This window comes from Sphaeramia orbicularis, chromosome 12, assembly GCF_902148855.1.
Source record: "Sphaeramia orbicularis chromosome 12, fSphaOr1.1, whole genome shotgun sequence".
Lineage (NCBI taxonomy): Eukaryota > Metazoa > Chordata > Actinopteri > Kurtiformes > Apogonidae > Sphaeramia > Sphaeramia orbicularis.
Genome location: NC_043968.1, coordinates 7,012,394 through 7,039,653, shown reverse-complemented (window position 1 = coordinate 7,039,653; position 27,260 = coordinate 7,012,394). Strand labels below are relative to the sequence as shown.

At 32.2% G+C, this 27,260-nt stretch overlaps 1 protein-coding gene across 2 annotated transcripts in view; it reads right to left on the bottom strand.

Annotated features, from left to right (window-relative positions):
* Positions 1-27,260, bottom strand: part of stxbp1a (syntaxin binding protein 1a) — a 101,901-nt gene that overhangs the window by 1,860 nt on the left and 72,781 nt on the right. The window contains exons 18-20 of one of the 2 annotated variants that reach the window (XM_030149135.1): positions 22,495-22,649; positions 12,369-12,526; positions 1-614 (exon numbers count right to left, since the gene is read on the bottom strand). The exon at positions 1-614 is cut by the window's left edge and continues 1,860 nt beyond it. In XM_030149135.1, the coding sequence (XP_030004995.1) occupies positions 12,417-12,526; positions 22,495-22,649 (265 nt within the window). In that variant the 3' untranslated portion in view covers positions 1-614; positions 12,369-12,416. The remainder of the gene's footprint in view (positions 615-12,368; positions 12,527-22,494; positions 22,650-27,260) is intronic. The other variant, XM_030149136.1, reaches the window with a different exon arrangement.

The window sequence follows — 27,260 nt, the reverse complement described above, 5'->3', positions numbered from 1 at the left end:
GCTACTGAATACAAACACCTCAAATAGGGCAAGGGGGGGAGGTCCTCTTTGATGAAATATATTTATATATATATTGCATGTTGATTGATATGATATATTCTACAACATCAAACTCTCAAACTGCACGTCCCTCCTCCACCCGCTTGGATAAAACTCACACTTAAGGAGGTAACCCAAAGGAACAAACATGAGAAAATGTCTACCTTTACACATTCTAGCAGGTTTCATAGCATACAATATTAGATTTTGGTACTTTCAGTTTTAAATGGCCTTCTCTTCTGATATTTAAACCTTTTTAAATAAGTTTATTCAGTTGCATCCATTGTAAAACATGAGAATACTTGCAACGATTTTATTCTTTGTTACAACATATATTTTTTTTAATCATCTAAGATGTCTTTTTTTTTTCGTCTCAAGCAAGATGCATACACAATTACTGTGGGGTTTTTAAGGGAAAGATGAGGAGGTAAAGAGGGGAAGACGGGGGGGGTGGGGGGGGGGTGAGGAGGAGAGAGATGCGATGGGAGGATTTTAGCTTGTCACTTCCTCGTCTGGTTTGTTCATGGCCTTGAGCTGCTCCAGCAGGCTGGTGGGGGTGAAGATGTGAGTCGATCCTGGAGATACGCACACACGCATAAAACACACACAAACACACAAAGCGTTAGATCTGCACATACGGATACAAGACCAAATGAAAATGTGTTTTCAGCTCTTACTATGAACGTGTACGGGTTAATGAGTGCAGTCTGACATAAAAAGTGAAAGTACAAACACAGAGCAACAAAAGTTATTAGTGAGCCAGCAGGTTACAGATGGATTATGTTAATGCTAATGCTAATAATTAAAGCTAATATACTAATGCTGTACTAGTGTTATGTTCTTTTATGCCAAATTTATCCTGTTCCTGTGTCAGACTTTATTTTATTACATTCATCAGGCTAAAAAATAACCTTGGACATTATTTACATATTAGAATTTCTCAAGTAAAAGGGGAAAATACTGTATTCATATAGGTATACATTGTGTACTAAGCCTATCTATCTATCTATCTATCTATCTGCAAAATCTCATAAACCCAGATGGATTATGTTAATGCTGATGCTAATAGTTAATGCTAATATACTAATGCTGTACTAGTGTTATGTTCTTTTATGCCAAACTCATCCTGTTTCTGTGTGTCAGACTTTATTTTATTACATTTATCAGGCTAAAAAACAACCTTGGACATTATTTGCATATCATTATTTTGCATATTTACCTCCACAAAGGAGGTTATGTTTTTGCCGGCGTTGGTTTGTCTGTTTGTCTGTCCGTGTGCAAGACAACTCAAAAAGTTATTGACGGATTTGGATGAAATTTTCAGGAAATGTTGATACTTGCACAAGGAACAAATGATTACATTTTAGTGGTGATGGGGGGGCAATGATCTGCCTTGGCAGAGGTCTGCGCTCTCCGAGTGCTTTTCTAGTTACAGAATGTTGTTTTGAAGTTCGTGACACTACTGGCCAGATGCCTTATTCTGTTAAACTGGAAGAACAAAAATCATCCGACTCATCAGGCTTTGTTGAAAGACATTATGCAACATTTACATTTGGAGAAAATCAAATTTTCACTAAAAGATAATGTGAAGTTATTTTATTCAATTCAGCAGTCCTTTATTATATATTTTTGCTTTACTATATTGGATACTATATATGACTTTTTTATATCGTCATTGTTCTAATTTCAATAAAAAGAGTTAAAAAAAAACAAAACATTTGATATATTTTCTATGTTCTATTGTGAATAAGGGTTCAACTATTAACTCTGCATCCTGACTTTTTTGGACTCTGTTTTATATCTATATATCCATCCATCTATCTATATATATTCTTTCATGTTTCATATTCTTCTTTTAGTCATTTAGTATTATTTTATCCAGTGTCACTATAGTATTTTAATGGTCCCCTCATTACTCCTAAAGAGTCCTAAAAACAAATTCATGACTCTACTGTGTGTTAAATCACATGCAGCCGAAAACACTGAACACCACGGAAGCACATGAGTCGGTGATGGCATCATACGACTGTCAGCTGAAAGTGGCAGGTGGGCTCAAATAAATCCTGTGATACTAAACGTCTACGCAGCGCAGCCAGTGGATGTTAGCACCCTGAAGACGCATGCAGACAGCGAGGATATAGTACTGAAAATAGCAACAAAATACACCAAAAAGCACGTATTGGCTACTTAAACGTGTTCATGAAACCCAAAAAAAACAAAGGATAAAGTCTATTATGTACAGTAAATGTAACTACTAACAGGGATGACATTTCAAACAGCTGAAGACACATTTCAGACAGAATAACATTTGAAAGGTGTCGGTCTGGAGTAAAGCAAACAATTTGCAAAGTGTTTTTTTTTTTTTTTTTTTTCGTTCTTTATGTTGATTCGCTCACGGATTGTGACAGTTTCATTGTATTTCCGGGTCATACAAAGGGTGGTTTGTTTTACTCCTCCTCACACCTGTTCAACATTATCAGCAGTACTAATAATATACATTGGTTTGTTTCTGTTGCAAAGCTGCATGTTTCTATAGCGTGATTAACCACTTCATCTAAAACTCATTAACCAACAGTAAAAGTAGTTAAAGGTAAAAAAAAAAAAAAAAAACAGAAGAGAAAGAGGCAAGCCCATCGCAAGTTGGATTGTTATGGTGATGGAAGGTTTGGTGGCTGTCAGGGATTGTGGGTAGGAGTTTAGTGGTGGTCAAGGTCGGAGCGGCGTGGCCTCCTTCTCTTCTGTCCCTCAAACACACAGCTTCGTGGGCTTCTTCGCCCCAGAAACAGAAACACAACACGGTGATGCTGGTCTCCGACGCCACCGTTTTAGACGTGAGGAGGCTCAGACCAGGAGAGCAAAACAAAAACAAAGACTTGTTTTAGTAAGTGATGGCCATTTTGCTCAGGAAAGTGTTGAATGTGGCAGTATGTGGGAGGGGGCGGCCATACTGCTTATGGTGAGAACTGCGTACGGAGAAAACCGGAAGAAACCAAATGTTGGTTTGGAACGATATCGCTTTAGCAGATTAGTTCAGAATGAGATGGATGCCCAGGGGTTCAGGACTCGGACCAAAATCCTTCAGTTTAGTTGAATGTTAAAAAACAGGGAAAGGGGGGGGGGGAGGGGTCATGGATGATTTAAATGTAGATATAATCAGCTTCAGCCCCAGTTTGTGCCTCTTATTTGACTATGTACACACTGTAGAGTTAACCCTGTAAAACCTGACCTATCAAAAACTAGCCATAAAATTCCTATTTTTTTGGAATTGAGATGTTTATAACACCTTTGAACAAAATCCAAACAAAACATTTTGCCATATCTTTAAAGGGTGTTTTTTAATATATATTTATATATATATATATATATATATATCACCTTATATACAGTACCTGCAAAATCAAATATGATACACAGTTTTACACAATTTAACTGTACTAAAGAGAATCAATGATCAAGTAACTCTGTATTGTTTCAGTACATGAAGTAGTTATTTCAAGAAAAAAAAAGAATAGCAATATAAATCTTCCTGCAAAAAGGGTGTGGATAATTTAACAATAGTGGCCATATCCTCCTGACACCCAGCAATGCATTTTTGTCCTCTGTCGTGGACAAAAGTTTCACAGTTTTACTTAACAAAAAAAAAAAAAAAAAAAAAAAAAAAAAAGCTGTCCATTGCAAAGGACATTTCATAAATAAATAAATAAATAAATTTGAAAATGTATGTGGAAAAAAAATGTTGCATTATGCAGTTTCCAATCAAGACAATTGTTTAATGTAAAAAAGTTAAAACTTCCACTTTCTTGGGTCTCAGGAGGATACTGAAAAAGGGAAAAATGAAATTAAAAAGCAGCCCTACCAGTGGCTGCAGTGGGATGATAATCCACCAGGGGGCAGAAAACACATATCAGGTCATATGTAACAGGTTTTTAAAGAAAGTATTGATCTTGTTGATTAGATTGAGGTCTCAGAACCTGGCGTATCCAATATGATACAAATGGTTTTATAGGGTTAATTCATCTGAGACTCATCTGAAAGTATTTCCAGAATCCTCAAAACAAGTAAGAAATCCCTTATATTATTATTCAGCTCACTGGACATTCAGCCAAATGGTTAGAAAGGTTTATAAAGATCCTACAAATACCTTCAGAACAGCTGAGTGCGTCTATTTATGACTTTATTAGTACTTTATTTTACCAGTGGAAATAAGTTGAGAACAGCTTCTCATTTAAAATTGATTCCAGTGAACAGAAAATAAGAAGTTATATCTTCAACTGTGACGTTATATGAGACAGGCACAAACTGAGGCAAAATGAGCTTTTGTTTTCAGTCTCGTGTTAATTAATAGTTTGCAGGATGTTTTTTAACCTACAAAACAGAAAATCCACTACATTCAAAAATCACAAAAACTTATCCTCCCCTTATTTTTTGTTACTGCAAATGTGCACAATTTATCTGGTATAACTTTAGTACAAAACATACAGTATTTACACAGCATTTATTTATTACCAAAGTTGACTGCATGAAATTTAAAATGGATTCTGCAAAATTATTTGTACTTCACCAGTTACTTGAATTTTTATTTAATTTTTTAAACACATTTATAACATGAAAGAAAAAGTTCAAAATTAATGTGATACATATTTATCACAATAAATGAAGAACATAAGAAGCAGATTAATTGTGTTTTTTGGTTTATCAGTATTGGATAAATCTGGTTCCTACTTGTTTAATTTGTTAAAAAAAAAAAAGTGCATTGCATTAAATTTATTAGTGTTTCTTTCTCTTAGGACTACAACTGTAGTTTACCACCACCTGTGAGAGTGACTGAATAATGGATCAATAATGTAAAGCCTTGAAAAGCGCTATACAAATCCAATCCATTATTATTATTATTATTATTATTATTATTATTATTATTATTATATTATATTTATTTATTTATTTATTAAAATATATATATATTTTTTTATTACCTCCGCCAAGGAGGTTATGTTTTTGCCGGCATTTTTTTGTCTGTCTGTCTGTCTGTGTGCAAGGTAACTCAAAAAGTTATGGACGGATTTGGATGAAATTTTCAGGAAATGTTGATACTGGCACAAGGAAGAAATGATTAAATTTTGGTGGTGATCTTGGGGGGCACTGATCTGCCTTGGCGGAGGTCTGCACTCTCTGAGTGCTTTTCTAGTTATTATTATTATTATTATTATGATTATTATAAATCTGATGGATGTTAATTTTTCATGCAGTGAAAGTCTTTATTTTAGGCCTAAATGTTTTGGAATAAAATGCAAAATAAAATCACAGGAAAATCATCTGCTATCCTTAAATTAGCCCTAAAATCACCAGTAGAAAAAGCCTCACATCAGCTCTAAGAGCCTGTGCAGACTCAGCAGATGTACAGTTTGTCTTATTGAACCAACATACTGTAAACTATTAGAGCTCATGTCCGATGTCAAGGATGTCGGGAGGGAAATGGAGCGTTTCTTGTTTTAGGGGGTGAGGAGTTTAGCGGCAGCTGTTTGCGATGTTTGGCATCTTTTTTTTGTAGTTGTGGTGCTAAAGCATATCAGGTGGAGCGGTGCTACATCCTCAGACTGTCAGCAGAGACACGTTCAGAGGCAGAGACACGCAGGGCAACACAGGCCTGGACGACACAGATGACAGCTGCATCTACCACAAAACACATAAAGAAGCATCTGAGGGTCCAGATTTGCCCCGTGTATCGCCACCTTTAAGGGTTTAATAATGGAAGGTTAATCTGCCGTCCCTCTGCAGACCAGTCCTGAGCCATGTGAGCACGTAATCGGTGGGCTGAGAAAGTGATGTGGACAAACTCAGGGGACAAGGAGTTAAAAAAAAAAAAAAATACAGGTAAAAATAATGAAAATAAATAGAGAATCCTTCTTTGAAATCCAACAACTAAAGGTCTAATCCTTAAAACAAAAAAAAAAACACAGGTAAAAAAAATAAAGAGAGAATCTGTCTTTGAAATCCAGCAACTAAAGGTCTCGTCCCTCGTCTCGTTAAAAAAATTAAATTAAATTAAAAAATAAATAAATAAATAAATAAATTTTAAAAAACCTATAAAGGTCTCGTCCTGAAGAAAAAAAAAAACACTGGTAAAAATAATAAATAAATACATAAATAAATAAAGATAGAATCCTTCTTTGAAATCCAACCAAAAAAGAAAAGAAAGAAAAGAAATAGAAATCAAGGTGGTTGTTTCTGCAAAAGGGTTAATCGAGAAAATAATCAGACGGTAAAAAAACTGACAAAGATGGATCTCGGGGGGGTAGATTAAATCTGGAGTAGGGGGGTGGACAGGCTCAAACGGCCTTTGGGTGGCTATCGAAGGGATTTAATCCACCCATCTGAGATGATGTGAGGAGGCAGCAGGGATGGGGTCGCCCCCCCCACCCCCCCGCCCCCGTGTGGTCAGACTGTGGACACACACCACCGGACGGTTAAGGCGTTACGGCTCCATTTAGTTTATAACAGGGATTCTGCACGTTTACAGAGGACATTTAAGGGTCCAAACACAGTCATGTCCTGTCAGAGACTGAACTTTAATTGATTACCATTCCAACATTTATTTCAATATAAAGTAGCTCCTTGTTTTGGATAATCCCTGATGGTCCAACTAAAGCAAAAATGAATTTAAAAGTAAAAATGTGAGTCATTTAGCAACACTAATCTAATGTCAAATTGTCTCTAAAACAGTGGTTTCCAAACTTTCTTTACTCCTGATCCCATTTTAACATCAGAAATTTCTGGCGACCCCAGACATTCAAAAACAAAAACGGAGACTTTTTTTTTTGTTGCTAAAATTAATTTGTTTTTGATCATGTAATAGTTTGCTATACTATGTTGCAAATATGTTTGCTTATTTATTCTTCTTATTTATTCTTCTCACTGTTTTTAATTTTCTGTAAATTGGCTTAGAGTCTGGTTTTGACCAACTCTATATATAAAGTGTCATAACTTTTTTGTTGTGATCTGGCGCTATATAAATAAAATCTGATTGATTGAGTGATTTGATTGGTTTTCCCCTGTAAGTCAGTTTGGAAAAAAGCGTCTGCCAAATGCATAAACGTAATTGTACTGCTGTTTCATGTCTTTAATCTATTCTTGTATTTGATTATTTTATTTTGGTTTTTCCCCTGAAAGTCAATTTGGAAAAAAGCGTCTGCCAAATGCATAAATATAAATGAAAAATGTAAATGTAAATCCACCAGAAACAGTCATTTTACCTTCTGAGTGTTTGTTTGTCTCCATCAGTTAGTTTGTATTATTCACAACTCAACTTTATTCATGAAGCACTTTTGTACAATTTTTTTAAATACGTAAATAATATTTAATTTTAATTCTATATTTATATAAAAACAAAATTTCTAATTTTTCTATTTATACTTAATTTTTCACTAGTTTGTGGTTTCTCTAACTGTCTTTTTTTCTGCATTTGCTTTGTTGAATGTTGCTGCTATTAACTGTGAGATTTCCCCACAATGGGATAAATAAAGTCTTATCTTATCTGATCTTAAAAAACAACACAGTTGGTTTTTGTGTCTGTGCTGTACACAGAAAAGAATTAATAATAATAATTAAAAAAAAAAAAGTAATTATACATTAAAAAAGTGGTTTCCAACCTTTTTTGGCTCGTGACCCCATTTTAGTATCACAAATTTCTGGTGACCCCAGAACTGAGACTTTTTTTTGCCAAAATTAATTTGTTTTTGATCATGTAATAGTTTTCTATACTATGTTGCAAATAAACGTTAATTTCAGAGGACATTTAGTCTATATAATGTATATTATTGTGGACAGAGGCAGTAAATCCAGGTGTAGATTACTGTGCAAAGTGAGAATTGTATTTTCCTTGGTCAGGATCTGTCCAGTCAGTCCAGCTGTGATTTACAAGGAGGACAATTAATACTGAACAAACAAGAACTCAAACTATGAATTATGAAAGAGCTGCAGCATCTGAAACTGACCACAATGAACATTTGACACAAACAGAACCACAGTGCTGCAGTTTCACAACCACAGTTTGTCATGTCTGTTATGGATTGGGACTGTCTCTGTCAACTCACCATGTATTTTTTATTAGTAAGTTTTTATTTTTTTATCAATTACTATAAATTTCAGGCAACACCATTTGAATTCCTGGTGACCCCAAGTTTGAAAAACACTGCTCTAAACTGTCCCGTCAGAGAGATTTCGAATACCGCATTTTAACCCTTAAGCATTTATTTATGGCCATGTTTAAGTATATAGATATTTTACAGATATCTGGAAGCAATTTAAGCCCAGTTTTATGCCCATGCTAACAACATACACTATATAGACAAAAGATAATAAACAAAACAAACTGCACAGTGTTATTTATATTTTATCCATTGTTTTTAATTTGGTTTGTATGAAAAATGACATAAGGCAGACACATCTGAAGGAAGATCAGAAAGGTCTGGTGTTTTGTGTAAAAACTGAATCTAATAAATCGTTTTAACAGATTAATTAATTAAAAGGGCTTAACAAGTCAAAAAAAGATTTGGCAGAAGCTTTTGTTCAACTTGTTTCTGATTGTACACTGAATGAGGATTATAAGCATTTCATCATTTTTCTCATATTTTAATTTATTTATTATTTTATCATATTTTGTTTTGGTATTTAAGTATCAAAAATGTCTGTCAAATAAAAGACATTTATGCATAGAGACTATTTGTGTCACCAACTAAACTTCTGGACACAACAGTTTATTATCATCATATCATCTGAAACAATTTAGCTCTATATAGACAAAAGTATGTGGACACTTTGAATTCAGGTGTTTCTTTTCTAACAGGGGTCTGGGATACAAAACAAGGACTAATGTCAGAATATAATCTTATATTATGGGATAAATATCTTTGCATTGGTTAGTTTGGTTTAAATTGTTATCTTTGCTTCCAAAATGCCTCAGAGATGGTTTTACTTAATTTCTCTCAACAGTGATTGTTTTTTGTTTTTTTTTTATCCATGACTATGACTTTAATTGTTCTACCTCTAAATTTCTAAAATATTTTTTTGTGCTTTGACTGTAAATCATAATTTTCTACCACAACTAACCAACTACTTTCTTTACTGAGGAAGAAAATTTCCCATTAAACTTTAAGGCAGTATTGATGTTTTTATCTTAAATCATCATGAACAGGACATCTTACAGCTGTAGACATGATGTGTCCCAATATTTTTGTCCATGTAGTTTATAAATACCAGTAATTACTTTTACTTTTGTGCTGTCCTGATTTTTAACATTTTTCACAGAATACTTGACATAATTAAAGATCGACAGTTCATTTAATGATTACTTAACATTAATGTTAAATTAATGTTGAGAGAAATTAAGTCAAAACCATCTCTGAGGCATTTTGGAAGCAAAGACAACAATTTATATCAAACTAACCAATGCAATGACATTTATCCCAAAATAAAACTATATTATGACATCTGCCGTTATTGTTTTGTATCCCAGAGCCCTGTTAGAAAAGAAACAAAAATTATAATTAGGGGACATATTGTGCTTTGAAAAATTAATCAAGAGATAAAATACTCATTTGACTGGATAACAATTAACACATTGATGTTTTTAAACTGCAGGAGACGAAATCAGAATGAAATCTGAGCATCCACTCTTTCCTTCTGCAGCTCTTTCATCTGAGTCTAAATGTAAAAACTAAATATTCAGATGAATCTGATGCATGAATTTCAGGCTATTACAGAAAAGTGAAGCTTGGAGGTTCAGCCATAAAGTAGAGAAGGCTGTGTCTGGATCAATCTGATAAGCGATTGGTAATTACAGCCATCAATCACAGATTTAGCCCTCCTACCTGCATGAAAATCCCTGTTATTAGTCAGAATCCAGGCATCACTCCTCATCATTTTCCACAGAATCAAACCCCAGGGTAAGAGGAGATGAACAGCTTTCATGTCCTTCAAAACCTCCTGAATTACATTATGAGAAAAGGACATTTTTGCCTTTTTTGTCATTCTTTGTATTTTTGTCATTGAAATGCGACAAACGTCACAATTTTTTTTTTTGCCTTTTTTGCCTTTTTTTGTATTTTTGTCATTGAAATGCAAAAAACGTCACAATTTTTTGGCCTTTTTTTGTCTTTTTTTGTCTTTTTGTCATTGAAATGTGTCAAACGTCAATTTTTTTTGCTTTTTTTGTAATTTTTTTTGTATATTTGTCATTGAAATGAGACAAACGTCACAATTTTTTGGCCTTTTTTGGTCATTTTTTGTGTTTTTGTCATTGAAATGTGTCAAACGTCACAATTTTTTTTTGCTTTTTTTGTAATTTTTTTTGTATATTTGTCATTGAAATGAGACAAACGTCACAATTTTTTGGCCTTTTTTTGGTCATTTTTTGTGTTTTTGTCATTGAAATGCACAAATGTCACAATTGTTTTGGCGTTTTTGTAATTTTTTTGTATTTTTGTCATTGAAATGCAATGAACGTCACAATTTTTTGGCCTTTTTTTGTCTTTTTTTGGGTATTTTTGTCATTGAAATGTGACAAATGTCACAATTTTTGGGCCTTTTATGGTCATTTTTTGTATATTTGTCATTGAAATGAGACAAACGTCACAATTTTTTGGCCTTTTTTGGTCATTTTTTGTATTTTTGTCATTGAAATGTGTCAAACGTCACAATTTTTTTTTGCTTTTTTTGTAATTTTTTTTGTATATTTGTCATTGAAATGAGACAAACGTCACAATTTTTTGGCCTTTTTTTGGTCATTTTTTGTGTTTTTGTCATTGAAATGCAACAAATGTCACAATTGTTTTGGCGTTTTTGTAATTTTTTTGTATTTTTGTCATTGAAATGCAATGAACGTCACAATTTTTTGGCCTTTTTTTGTCTTTTTTTGGGTATTTTTGTCATTGAAATGTGACAAATGTCACAATTTTTGGGCCTTTCATGGTCATTTTTTGTATTTTTGTCATTGAAATGTGACAAACGTCATAATTCTGCAATTCCGAGATGAGATGCCTCCATATTTACTTCCTGCATGGTCACATCAGGACCTGTTTTGCACATGTGGGTCACTTCAGGGTCACATTCAGTTCATACTCATAACTGATAAAAGTTGCATTTAATGTGGAATATCAACGAACACACAAAAAAATCGGATTTCACCAACAAATCCAAATTGCGCATGAAGACCTGCTGTCTGAACGTAAACTCAGATCTGTCAAAGTCATATCAAATACATGTATACAATGTAAAAAAAAAAAAAAGTAATTTAACAGAATTTTCATTGTGTATTTTACAGATTTTTCCTGTATTTTTAATATATAGGAAAATATTAATGAAATGGCAAAAACAGACTGATTTTACATGTCAAATGTAAAATAACACAAAAAAACTAACTGAAAAACCATAAAATTTTCATTTTTTTATAATAACTTCTTTCTTTTTTTTTTTTACAGAAAAATACAGTTAAAATACATTTGCAAATGTATCGTAATTTCACAAATATGTCTCTTCTATTTATGAGATTAAATTGTTAAAGTTTAATACTGTAAAAAAAAAAATAATAAAATGAGATAAAATTACTGACAATTAACCGCAGAAGAAGTATTTGTTCTGTCAGTTGAACCAGACTTGTTTGTTAATTGACAAATATCTTGTGTAATTACAGGAGGTTTCACAACAAAAATGTTAAATAAATGTATTTTTGTGAATATATAACATGTATAAGCACTGATAAACTGTCCAAATACAGTTTTTATCAGTGGATTGGACAACTGAGTCTCATTGAAAATTATTTATATATATATATATATATATATATATTTATAGCTAATTTGATTGTTTTAATACATGTAAATATTCTTTATTAAACATTAAAAAGTCAACAAAAAAATGCAAAATCTCATGTAAAGTTAGGGCAAAAAACTCTATTTTAATTATGGAAAAATTACTGTATTTTTATGAGATGGTTATTTTCCGTAATATAACTGTATTTATTCGGCACCCCTGCTGCCAGAGTAATACCGTTTGTTTACGTTTTGTTTTTTTTAAGTGTATACGTCTGATAAGCCAACTGTTGGATTTTGACTTTTAAAGAACTGCAGAAACCCTGCTATGGTGGGCGGAGCCTGTGGGGGGCGGTCAATGCAGCGGGCGAAGAAGGGGAGGCACCCATCCCTGAAGGACACGGGGGGGAGGAGGGTGGAGTTACAAAAAAACAGTAGTGAGTGTTCAAAGAAGAAGAAGGAACACGGAGGAAGCCCTTGTGCTGTGGAGGTTCAGAAAGGGCTTCTTTGAGCGGCTGCCTTTACTTTTTTCAGTGTGATTTCTCTCTCCCTCCCTCCCAATCTGTCTCTGCCTCACTCGGCTGAGGGCTCTGCGTCCTCAAAGGACACCCTAGTGGACTCTCGGAAGTCGGGGTGCTGCAGGTCCGATAAGAATTTGGTGGGGGTGAGCATGTGGGTGGAACCTGTGGAGGAACAGAGGCGGCTTCACCACTCGTCTCTCAGCACATGCCACGCCCCCTCCCCCACCCACTCGCTCCGAAAACAGAAAAGGGTTAAAACATAAAACAAGCCAACCACAACACCCTGTCAGACTGGACACACACACAGACACACACACACTGTAAAAAATGACTGTAGAATTAACACCAAAAAGTTGTAAAATTGCAACATAAAAAACTGTAAGTGACATTACAAAGCAAAGTAGTTTGTTTGAAAAGATTTTTGTGTTAATGATGAAATCAAATATAGCTGTAGTTCTTACAGGAAGAGCATGTGAGCAAAACCAGATGAAATGATGTGTTTCTATTATTTATAGAAAATAAAACTGTAAATTGAAAAACAATGTGGTGCCGTTTAAATTGCAAGACCATAATGTTGAAATAACGGCATATTTGCTTTTTTTTTGCTTTTTTTTTTAATAAAAAAGTTGTATATAAAAAAAGTAAACATGTGACAATTTAAGATTTTAAACTTGTAAATTAATGGGTTGGTAGAGTTGGTAGAGTGGCTCGTCCAATAACCAAAGGGTTGGTGGTTCCAATCCTGGCTCCGACTGTCCATATGTCAAAGTGTCCATGGAAAACACTTAAGCCTAAATTGCTCCAGTTGGACCTGGTGGATTTGGAAAGTGCATCATGAGGGTGTATAAAATGTGCTAAATAAGTGCAGTCCATTTACCAGTTAAATCCAATGTTAAATCTACATGTTTCAAATGATAATCTACATGTTTAAACTGTTAAATCTACATGTTTTAAATGTTAAATCTACATGTTTAAACTGTTAATTCTACATGTTTAGAATGTTAAATCTACATGTTTAAACTGTTAAATCTACATGTTTAAACTGTTAAATCTACATGTTTAAACTGTTAAATCTACATGTTTAAACTGTTAAATCTACATGTTTAGAATGTTAAATCTACATGTTTAGAATGTTAAATCTACATGTTTAAACTGTTAAATCTACATGTTTAAACTGTTAAATCTACATGTTTAAACTGTTAAATCTACATGTTTAAACTGTTAAATCTACATGTTTAGAATGTTAAATCTGCATGTTTTAAATGTTAAATCTACATGTTTAAACTGTTAAATCTACATGTTTTAAATGTTAAATCTACATGTTTTAAATGTTAAATCTACATGTTTAAACTGTTAATTCTACATGTTTTGAATGTTAAATCTGCATGTTTAAACTGTTAAATCTACATGTTTAAACTGTTAAATCTACATGTTTTAAATGTTAAATCTACATGTTTAGAATGTTAAATCTGCATGTTTAAACTGTTAAATCTACATGTTTAGAATGTTAAATCTACATGTTTAAACTGTTAAATCTACATGTTTAGAATGTTAAATCTGCATGTTTAAACTGTTAAATCTACATGTTTAAACTGTTAAATCTACATGTTTAAACTGTTAAATCTACATGTTTTAAATGTTAAATCTACATGTTTAAACTGTTAAATCTACATGTTTAAACTGTTAAATCTACATGTTTCAAACGTTAAATCTACATGTTTAAACTGTTAAATCTACATGTTTAGAATGTTAAATCTACATGTTTAAACTGTTAAATCGACATGTTTAAACTGTTAAATCTACATGTTTAAACTGTTAAATCTACATGTTTAAACTGTTAAATCTACATGTTTAGAATGTTAAATCTACATGTTTAAACTGTTAAATCTACATGTTTAGAATGTTAAATCTACATGTTTAGAATGATAAATCTACATGTTTAAACTGTTAAATCGACATGTTTAAACTGTTAAATCTACATGTTTAAACCGTTAAATCTACATGTTTAAACTGTTAAATCTACATGTTTAAACTGTTAAATCGACATGTTTAAACTGTTAAATCTACATGTTTAAACCGTTAAATCTACATGTTTAGAATGATAAATCTACATGTTTAAACTGTTAAATCGACATGTTTAGAATGTTAAATCTACATGTTTAAACTGTTAAATCTACATGTTTTAAATGTTAAATCTACATGTTTAAACTGTTAAATCTACATGTTTTAAATGTTAAATCTACATGTTTAGAATGTTAAATCTACATGTTTAGAATGTTAAATCTACATGTTTAAACTGTTAAATCTACATGTTTCAAATGTTAAATCTACATGTTTAAACTGTTAAATCTACATGTTTAAACTGTTAAATCTGCATGTTTAGAATGTTAAATCTACATGTTTAGAATGTTAAATCTACATGTTTAAACTGTTAAATCTACATGTTTAGAATGTTAAATCTACATGTTTAAACTGTTAAATCTACATGTTTCAAATGTTAAATCTACATGTTTAAACTGTTAAATCTACATGTTTAGAATGTTAAATCTACATGTTTAGAATGTTAAATCTACATGTTTAGAATGTTAAATCTACATGTTTAAACTGTTAAATCTACATGTTTCAAATGTTAAATCTACATGTTTAGAATGTTAAATCTACATGTTTTAAATGTTAAATCTACATGTTTAAACTGTTAAATCGACATGTTTAGAATGTTAAATCTGCATGTTTAAACTGTTAAATCTACATGTTTAGAATGTTAAATCTACATGTTTAAACTGTTAAATCTACATGTTTAGAATGTTAAATCTACATGTTTAAACTGTTAAATCTACATGTTTAGAATGTTAAATCTGCATGTTTAAACTGTTAAATCTACATGTTTAAACTGTTAAATCTACATGTTTAAACTGTTAAATCTACATGTTTAAATGTTAAATCTACATGTTTAAACTGTTAAATCTACATGTTTAAACTGTTAAATCTACATGTTTAAACTGTTAAATCTACATGTTTTAAATGTTAAATCTACATGTTTAAACTGTTAAATCTACATGTTTCAAACGTTAAATCTACATGTTTAAACTGTTAAATCTACATGTTTAAACTGTTAAATCTACATGTTTAGAATGTTAAATCTACATGTTTAAACTGTTAAATCGACATGTTTAAACTGTTAAATCGACATGTTTAAACTGTTAAATCTACATGTTTAGAATGATAAATCTACATGTTTAAACTGTTAAATCGACATGTTTAGAATGTTAAATCTGCATGTTTAAACTGTTAAATCTACATGTTTAGAATGTTAAATCTACATGTTTAAACTGTTAAATCTACATGTTTAGAATGTTAAATCTACATGTTTAGAATGATAAATCTACATGTTTAAACTGTTAAATCGACATGTTTAAACTGTTAAATCTACATGTTTAAACCGTTAAATCTACATGTTTAGAATGATAAATCTACATGTTTAAACTGTTAAATCGACATGTTTAGAATGTTAAATCTACATGTTTAAACTGTTAAATCTACATGTTTCAAATGTTAAATCTGCATGTTTTAAATGTTAAATCTACATGTTTCAAATGTTAAATCTACATGTTTAGAATGTTAAATCTACATGTTTAGAATGTTAAATCTGCATGTTTAAACTGTTAAATCTACATGTTTAGAATGTTAAATCTACATGTTTAAACTGTTAAATCTACATGTTTAGAATGTTAAATCTGCATGTTTAAACTGTTAAATCTACATGTTTAAACTGTTAAATCTACATGTTTAAACTGTTAAATCTACATGTTTTAAATGTTAAATCTACATGTTTAAACTGTTAAATCTACATGTTTAAACTGTTAAATCTACATGTTTAAACTGTTAAATCTACATGTTTAAACTGTTAAATCTACATGTTTTAAATGTTAAATCTACATGTTTAAACTGTTAAATCTACATGTTTCAAACGTTAAATCTACATGTTTAAACTGTTAAATCTACATGTTTAGAATGTTAAATCTACATGTTTAAACTGTTAAATCGACATGTTTAGAATGTTAAATCTGCATGTTTAAACTGTTAAATCTACATGTTTAGAATGTTAAATCTACATGTTTAAACTGTTAAATCGACATGTTTAAACTGTTAAATCGACATGTTTAAACTGTTAAATCGACATGTTTAGAATGTTAAATCTGCATGTTTAAACTGTTAAATCTACATGTTTAGAATGTTAAATCTACATGTTTAAACTGTTAAATCTACATGTTTAGAATGTTAAATCTACATGTTTAGAATGATAAATCTACATGTTTAAACTGTTAAATCGACATGTTTAAACTGTTAAATCTACATGTTTAAACCGTTAAATCTACATGTTTAGAATGATAAATCTACATGTTTAAACTGTTAAATCGACATGTTTAGAATGTTAAATCTACATGTTTAAACTGTTAAATCTACATGTTTCAAATGTTAAATCTGCATGTTTTAAATGTTAAATCTACATGTTTCAAATGTTAAATCTACATGTTTAGAATGATAAATCTACATGTTTAAACTGTTAAATCGACATGTTTAAACTGTTAAATCTACATGTTTAAACTGTTAAATCTACATGTTTAGAATGATAAATCTACATGTTTAAACTGTTAAATCGACATGTTTAAACTGTTAAATCGACATGTTTAAACTGTTAAATCTACATGTTTCAAATGTTAAATCTACATGTTTAAACTGTTAAATCTACATGTTTAAACTGTTAAATCTACATGTTTAAAATGTTAAATCTACATGTTTTAAATGTTAAATCTACATGTTTAGAATGTTAAATCTACATGTTTAGAATGTTAAATCTGCATGTTTAAACTGTTAAATCTACATGTTTAAACTGTTAAATCTACATGCTTAAACTGTTAAATCTACATGTTTAGAATGTTAAATCTACATGTTTAAACTGTTAAATCGACATGTTTAAACTGTTAAATCGACATGTTTAAACTGTTAAATCTACATGTTTAGAATGATAAATCTACATGTTTAGAATGATAAATCTACATGTTTAGAATGTTAAATCTACATGTTTAGAATGTTAAATCTACATGTTTAAACTGTTAAATCTACATGTTTAGAATGTTAAATCTACATGTTTAAACTGTTAAATCTACATGTTTAAACTGTTAAATCTACATGTTTAGAATGTTAAATCTACATGTTTAAACTGTTAAATCTACATGTTTCAAATGTTAAATCTACATGTTTTAAATGTTAAATCTACATGTTTAGAATGTTAAATCTACATGTTTAAACTGTTAAATCTACATGTTTAGAATGTTAAATCTACATGTTTAAACTGTTAAATCTACATGTTTAAACTGTTAAATCTACATGTTTAGAATGTTAAATCTACATGTTTTAAATGTTAAATCTACATGTTTCAAATGTTAAATCTACATGTTTAAACTGTTAAATCTACATGTTTAAAATGTTAAATCTACATGTTTAGAATGTTAAATCTACATGTTTAAACTGTTAAATCTACATGTTTAGAATGTTAAATCTACATGTTTAAACTGTTAAATCTACATGTTTCAAATGTTAAATCTACATGTTTTAAATGTTAAATCTACATGTTTAAAATGTTAAATCTGCATGTTTAGAATGTTAAATCTGCATGTTTAGAATGTTAAATCTGCATGTTTAGAATGTTAAATCTGCATGTTTAGAGTGTTAAATCTACATGTTTAAACTGTTAAATCGACATGTTTCAAATGTTAAATCTACATGTTTAAACTGTTAAATCTACATGTTTAAACTGTTAAATCTACATGTTTAAACTGTTAAATCTACACGTTTAAAATGTTAAATCTACATGTTTTAAATGTTAAATCTACATGTTTAAACTGTTAATTCTACATGTTTAGAATGTTAAATCTACATGTTTTAAGTGTTAAATCTACATGTTTAAACTTTTAATTCTACATGTTTAAAATGTTAAATCTACATGTTTTAAATGTTAAATCTACATGTTTAGAATGTTAAATCTACATGTTTTAAATGTTAAATCTACATGTTTAAACTTTTAATTCTACATGTTTTAAATGTTAAATCTACATGTTTAAACTGTTAATTCTACATGTTTAAAATGTTAAATCTACATGTTTAAAATGTTTAATATACATGTTTAAAATGTTAAATGTACATGTTTAAACTGTTAAATCTACATGTTTAAAATGTTAAATCTACATGTTTAAACTGTTAAATCTACATGTTTAAAATGTTAAATCTACATGTTACTCCGTAAATATGTTTACAGTTGAATGTGTTTTTAACAGTATTGTTCTAGTAACCACAGCTGCCAGTTTTTTTTCCGTAAAAACATGATTTTTTTTTTTTTACAGTGCACACACATACACAGACACACACACACACACACACAGAGACACATTCACACAACACACACTCGCCATGTTGCACAAAAAAAAACAAAAAACTGGGACACAGAAAAAGACATGGCGTGGCTGCAATTTAAAGACAAAGGTTGTTTTTAAAGACAACAGCAGAAGCAGAGCACAGAAACAGAAACTAACAAGACACTTTTCCATTTAGAACACGGCAAAGCTTAAACACATTAAATAAACAGTACACAAGGGCGTAACGTAAACGGAACACATTGGACACAAGAGGCAGTTTGGACTAAACAGATTCTACTCTCCTGATAAATCACATGGTGTTTTTGGAAACGATGAAGCCGTGGGAGTCAGGAAAACGTTTTGTTGCTACATGGTCAGACGGGTTTTGCTCTAAATATTCTGTATTAAAACGTTTTACAATAGTTGAGTATTTTTATTCCACTGTCAAAAATCCTGGATCATTGAAAACAGATGTAATGTGTCACTAAAGGTTTAGTTCCATTGTTTGAACCGTGGTTGTATGAGGTATTTATGAACCTGCAGCAGACACCTACAACTACTGTATCAAACACCTAAAAAAAAAAAAATGCACATGTATGCTTGTATGTAGGACATTTTTGTTGCTTTTTGTTACCTCATTGTCAGACAGTTCTTGCTAATGAGAACTGAAGCCCTGGATTGGTCATTAAATTTAATTGTACAGCTGTTTTTATGTCTTTTTAATCTATTGTATTTTTTTTCTATCATTTTGCTTATTTATTCTTCTGTACGACACTGTTTTTAATTGTACAGCTGTCTTATGTCTTTAATCTACTCCTGTATTTTATTCTTTTATTTTGTTTTTTCCTCTGTAAATCATTTTGGGAAAAAAAGTGTCTGCCAAATACATAAATGGAAATGAAAAATGCAAATGTAAATCCACTAGACACTGTTATTTTACCTTTTGAGTGTTTGTCTCCATCAGTTAGTTTGTGTTATTCTCAACTTAACCTTATTAATGAAGCACTTTTGTATATATATTTTTTTAAATATGTAAGTAATATTTAATTTTAATTCTATGTTTACGTGAATATTTACATACAAACAAAATTTCTTATTTTTCTAATTATATTTAATTTTTCACTAGCTTGTGGTTTCTTTACCTGTCCTTTTCTCTGCATTTGCTTTGTTGAATGTTGCTGCTGTTAACTGTGAAATTTCCCCACAGTGGGATAAATAAAGTCTTATCTTATCTTTAAAAACAACACAGTTGGTTTTTATGTCTGTGCTGTACACAGAAAAGAATTAATAATAATTTAAAAAAAACATAATTATACATTAAAACAGTGGTTTCCAACCTTTTTGGGCTCATGACCCCATTTTAACATCACAAATTTCTGGTGACCCCAGAACTGACACTTTTTTTTTTTTTTTTTTTTTGCTAAAATTAATTTTTTTTTATCATATAATAGTTTGCTATAATATGTTGCAAATACACGTTAATTTTAGTTGACATTTAGTCTATATAATGTATATTATTATGGATGGAGGCAGTAAATCCAGGTGTAGATTACTGCACAAAGGGAGAATTTTATTTTCCTTGGTCAGGATATGTCCAGTCAGTCCAGCTGTGATTTACAAGGAGGACAATTAATACTGAACAAACAAGAACTGAAACTATGAATTATGAAAGAGCTGCAGCATCTGAAACTGACCACAATGAACATTTGACAGAGAAACAGAACCACAGTGCTGCAGTTTCACACTCACAGTTTGTCATGTCTGTTATGGATTGGGACTGTCTCTGTCAACTCACCATGTATTTTTTTATTTGTAAGTTTTTCTTAATTTTTTTATCAATTACTATAAATTCCTGGCGACCCCATGTGGGGTCCCGACCCCAAGGTTGAAAAACACTGCATTAAAACAACAAAAGCCAACCTCTCAAACTGAGTTCAAAGCCAAAGAGGAAAAATATGTTTTAAGAGAGAATTTAAAAACAGAAATTGAGTCGTCCTTGGAGCCCACAGTTGGTAGCAGCGCCCCTGTGTATATGTTTATATGTTTATATGTATGTACATGATGTTACACTTCTAGGTACGTCATGCTTCAAGTCCAATTTCACCATCAGAAAGAACTGTCTGAGGTCAAGGTAAAGAAGTGAAAAATCCTCTAAATGCAGCACACATGTAAACTGATGAAGACTGTTAGTGTTTGAGTGTGTTTTTCAGCTGCCCTGGTTCACAGCAGTACGTTCCTTCTGTCTCCTGTCTGCATCTCTGAGCTGATCACCATCTACTGTGTGGAATAAACTGACTTTGGATAAGTATCTCATACAACCACCCACGTTACACACCTCTGCGCATCACTAGAGGTGACATTAAGCACGTTTTGGCAGAGCATATCCATTGCATTTTCCAATTTCAGATAAAAACAAGCCCAGCATTGGTCACGTTTTGGACAAAAACTGAAACAGTATGTGACGACGTACTCTGCCTGTACTCGTCCAATCAGACGGCGGCGTGTGTCAAAGTGCTGCACAGACGTTCATTTTCTTTGGATGTATTTATTTTTCTGTTTCTATTTCTACGCACCTTCCTCACTCCCTAACTTTTCACCACATCCCATTTCAGAGTCAGCATCCGTCTGTTTCTTCCAGAGGACCCGAAGGCTGGTCTGAACCAAGGTTATTATCATTAACGAAAGCTAACGAAATGACGAAAACTAGAATTGTAAAAACATTTTCGTTAACTGAAATGAATAAGAAGTATAATTAAATTTAAAAAACGATAACTAACTGAAACTGTATTGTGTGTTTACAAAACTATCTAAAATTTATAAAAAATATGGATAAAATTCCCTTCGTTTTCCTCTTTGTCAATGTCGGACTGATACGAAATCGATTTATTTCACTCGTGCAATTTTCTGTGCTGTCACCATACGAAACTTTTTGGTCCGTCACTTGTGTTCACTTGTGGTTTCCAGTCGTCTTCTGGTCCCCACTCTACCTGGAAACATGGAGACTAAAGCTGGGAGAAAGCAGCAGAGTCCTGTCTGGGATTTATTTGAATACGACGGAGAAGAAGAGAAAAGAGACCACTAAACTGAAATAGGCTCTATGCACAGCCCCACTACTTCCTGAACTTCAGATGGATCCTTTATTTCCTATCTTTCATTATTGGACACACTGATTAATCCAGGTGTGTCTGCTACTTCTTGTTGTGACTACTGATTAATTAGGCACACCTGGATTAATCAGTGTGTCTAATAATGAAAGACAGGAAATAAAGGAGCCACCTGAAGTTCAGGAAGTAGTGGGGCTGTGTATAGAGTCCATTAACACTAAAACTAAACTAAAACTAAGCATTTAGAAAAAAATGAAAACTAATAAAAACTAGCAAACCTGCTCTAAAAACAAATTAAAACTAACTGAATTAGGGAAAAAAAAGTCAAAACTAAATAAAACTAAACTATAATGAAAAATCCAAAACTATTAGAACCTTGGTCTGAACCTGAACCAGCAGGTCCGGCCTCACGCAGACCTCCGAAAAAAAACTCTCAGCGGATGTGGACCCTGAATGAGGATGCGGCATCCCACCACTCACAGACACACCCACCTGAGTGTCAGGTGGTGGTGGGTGTGTCTGTGGGTAGCCTCCCTTCCTTCCTTCCCTCCCACCCTCCCTACTCCTGCTCTCACCCTCTGCTCTCGCTGGCATCCACTGTTGCGTTACTCACCAATGACGGCTTCCCACTTCCCATTGGCCTGTGTGACCTCATAGGCGCAGCGCATCTCGCTGAAGGACACGCCTCCGATGACAAAGACCATGACGCGTGGTCCGGTGCGGTACTCGCCAGGTGTCTTATTCTTGTGCCAGTGGCCGTACCGAGCACTGAAGAACAGGAAACACAAAAGGATCCATTATGGGTTTTAGGTTTATTTGTTGGTTTTGTTTCATTGAGCTGCCATTTTCACCATTTTCCCTCTTCTTGTCACAACTCGACATAAAATACAAAAACTGTGTGTCATTTCTAAACTGTCTAAAACATTCTGTTATAGCAAAATATTTATTTAACCTTTGGTAAAGGAACATGGGTGTCTGGTGTAATAACATAAGTATAACATGTAGCTTCTATTATATTAATTCATGTTTAATGGTTAAATATTTTTAAGTCATGTAATTTTAACATGACATACAAAATCCTTAAAACTACAAGATTCCTTTATGTCAACGCAACCTCATGGGTTTAGGTTGGAATCCCATCTGCAGTTCCCCTCCAGAGCAGAAGGTGGCATCATTTAGTCTAGCTCAGATCTAACCTTAACTTTAATCCTAAACCTAGGATTAAAGCACCAATCTAATCTAGATCTGTTCGAGAATAATCAAACCAAATCCTTAATTTGGATTCCCACACCAGAATGAACAAGGCTACACTGACTCATGATGTTTGAAAATGGACGCTTTAAGAACAGGTGTTCTGGCTGATGCCACCTTCAACCACCTGTGGAGCCTGATGGATCTGGAAAACTTAAAGTAAGGAACCATAAAAAAAAAGAAAAACTAAGGAGCTGTGACTGAAGGGAAGGGTTTAGAATCTGGAAGGATCTAAGAACAGAGATACAGATTATAATCTAATAATTGAATTTACTTTAGTGTTGTCCAGCCAGCATGATTAAGTAGTGTCATTGTACCACTTATAAAAGTAGCTGTACCTACTCTGTCAAAATAAGTTATCCATAAACATTAAACAGACTGTGATCCAAGACAATCTGTGCATTTCCATGACAACTTTTATTTCTGGTTTAAACTGATTAAAGGTTCGATCCTATTTCAGATGCCCATGTAAACACCTTATTCTAGTTGAAAAAGAAAAGTTGGGATTAAATTTAAACCCGATCAAAGTCACTGGTTTAATCCACTTTTGAATGCGCTCTAAATTCTTCCTGGGACATGTAAACTCTTTATTCCGTTTAGACTTTATTCCTTCCATTCTGCACATGCTCGTTGTCTTGTCCTGTCACGATGACACACACATTCTGCGCTGGCGGAAGAATATTCAGTGCAGTCTAGTCTTTCCAAAGTGTTCCAGTGGGCTATTCTGATGGGATCAACCAGCCTGGAAAACCCTGAAGGAAGAGTTCAACACTTGGTTTGGATTCATTCATTTGTCATGCACTAATGAGCTCCATAAGTGGGCTAAACAGCTTGCACTGCAGCCTTTCCGTTGGCTTAGCTTAGCATAACGGCTTCATTCCTCTGCTCAGATGTAACCAGGCTTTTAGAGGTGATTTGTAGTATTTTATGAGTGACTTTGTGAAATTCAGTTCTCCCTAATCATTCCTTTAGTCCGCTGGGGTCAATATGATCACAAACTGAGGCTCAAATCATGGCCATGTGACTTACTGCAGGAATAAAATCTGGGCAACTAAAAACTAATGCAATGCTAAAATGCTAAAGCAAAGCTAATTTAGCACATGCATCCCTTCCAACAAAAAGATTTTCCAATTTTCGTCAACACAACAGTCCCAAGATTGTATGAGTGCAGTAAGTCGCAGATCTAAAGAAATAATCAGGGAGAATCGGATTTCAGAAAATCACTTACAAAAGACAACAAATCACCTTTAAAAAAACTGGCTACGTGTGACCATGGAAATGCAGTGACTATGCTAAGATAAGCTAACAGAAGGACTGCCAGAACTGAATAAACGTTTCTCATGTAAACCTTTATTCGGGTTTAACATTTCCATGTAAAACAGAAGAGAAAGCACTTTAGTTCCAGATTAATTTCTTCCAGAAAAATAAATCGGATTTAAAAAACATCATGTAACCGTACCCAGTTTAGTCTAATCCTTCCTTAGTAAATATGTTGAAACAACTTCTCCAAATTAAGTTGGACCCATACATTGCAAATTACTAAAAGTAACTCCAATACTTAATGTTCACTCAACATATTTACAATTAGTTGGTTCAACAAAATTGTGTCTCGCTAAATGAAAGCATTTTAATTAAGTGGAAATCCTTTCCATAATTTTATTACGTTCATCCAACAAATTGTTTTTTTTGAGTGTATCCTGGTGAGCGTATTATGCACACTTGGCACTTCATGTTATTAAAGCTCATATTATTTTTCACAACTTTTATTGGGTCCAAATTGAAAAGTCTGAAATGTTTTGCATGATTTTTAAAATTCTGACCCAGCCACTAAAATCACCACATTGTAAAGTACAGAAAATTCCTACACTAACACCCTTCTATAAAGTGATTAAAAAAATGCACATTGACACATTTCAGCATTTAAAAATTGACCTTGTACAAAAAATAATAAAAATGTATATTAACCAATGTTGCTGTTAATCATCTACATATACCAGGATGAAAAAAAATCTGTAAGTCAGTAAGTAATTCAATTTATATGTAGTATATTGACAAAAAAGTTTTTGTGTTGTTTTTTTTCTTCTTTGGTGTTTACAACCCATTGAGTTCAGTGTTTTGTGTCTCTTTAGGCTGTGCGCATATTTCCTGTATTTTCTTGTAGCTGAAGAAAGGACACTGGGAAATAAATGTGTATGTTCATTTCACAACTACATAATAACATAAGAATATTAAAGCAGATGTAACCGTTTTTTAAAACATTTCTACGTCGATCAATGTACGAAAAAACAGGTAGGAAAAGGGAAATAACTAGTAAAATAATAGAAGATTAAAACCCATAAATACCTGGACATAAACTCTGATTAATTGCCCCTCATTCTAAATTCTAAACACAATGTAATGACCGTGTTTGTATGTCGTGACCAGAATATATGAGCGTACTGGTATGAATTTTTGTCCATTATTTCTCCTTTCATGACCCTGAGGGAGTCGGATGAGGAGGGGGTGGGGGAGGGGCAGCGAACGATCCAGATCAGTAACAGGAGGCGATTTAGTGTCAAATCAATACACAGCAGCAGCTTCCAAAACAGGCTGCAGTGAAAGGATGGTCGCTCAACCACACAAATACAAACACAAACGCACACACAGACACAAACGCACACAGACACACAACTAGAAATATTGACGACTTGTATTCAGGACAGATTGTTACACTGCGGCTGTGAAATATAAGATAATAGCTTTTTTTCTCTTCTGTTAAAGATGCTATTTATCTTCTTTTCTCCTCTTTCATTTTAATGTTGTCTTTATTTGAACAAATACCTTATACTTTCCTGTGTTCTATTTTGATACAATGCCTGAGAGCACGCATGTACAATGATTTTAGAAAATCCATTAAGTAATAAAAAAAAAAAAAAAAAGTAGAAGTCATCAGTTGTAAAATAAGAACACTTTTTTTGACAAATGGGTCTAAACTGCAGTTCAAAACGAAATGAAAAAGCATTTACGTCTGCAGACTTTATGTTGAATATTTTCATGTCACTGCTGATGATTGGATTTATTTGAATTTGGTCTGAGTTCTGAACGTCAAACCTACATTAAAATGTGTGTAAATGCTGGGAGGGTTTGTAGCAGCGCTCTTTACTCCAGATTTTCAGACTTTAGAACCTATTTACTCTTACATGATTACTCAGCCTCCAGCAAAAACAGAAAACAGGGAACAAACATGTAGTGCTATGATTAGAATCAGAAAAGCACAGGACCTCTTTGTGAGTTTCAAAATAACTACACATTCTTTTTTAAGTTAATTAAAAACAACAATGGAAAACACTCAAATACTACATCTATAGTATTTTCTTCAGGCCGAATTAAGAAGGCTCTGGCTCAGGACAGTTTCTTCCTATTAAAAAAAAAAAAACTATATTTAATGATTTTACAGATATTAACCTTATTATATATAATTTTTTTTCTCTTAATAGTAGTAGTTTATTTTTTTTTTAATATTTTATGCTCATTTTCTTTTGCATGCCACACTTAAATGCCACTTTGTTTGGTTTGTTTTAATTTTATAGTTAAATTATTCTATTTTTATACACCTTAAATTCTCTTGGCATTCACTGTGAACAGTAAAGTTAGGCTTTCATTGTTCAGGGAAACCTGTTTTTTTATTGTACAAATGACAATAAAATGCTTTAAATCTTTGAATCTATTAAACCAGGGGTTTTTTTTCCAGAATTTTTCAGAGGCTTAGGTGTTGTCTGGGGTCTCACATTTTCTCAAAAAGTGCTGACAAATAAAATAAAATAAAATAAAATGAAATAAAATAAAATATGATTTTGGATCATGACTACAACCAAACCTGTTGTAGATGGTTTATAAATGTGAGTTTTGATGGGAAACAGGAGTTTGGTTAAATGTCTGTAATAGATACACTGTAAAAAAAAAAAAAAAAAAAAAAAAAAACATTAAAAAAAAAAACTGTATTATTCCGGCAGCAGGGGTGCCAAAAAAATACTGTAAAATTACAGAAAATAACCATCTCATAAAAATACGGTAATTTTCCATAATTAAAATACAGTTTTCTGGCCTAACTTGACATGAGATTTTGTATATTTTCTTGACTTTTTAATG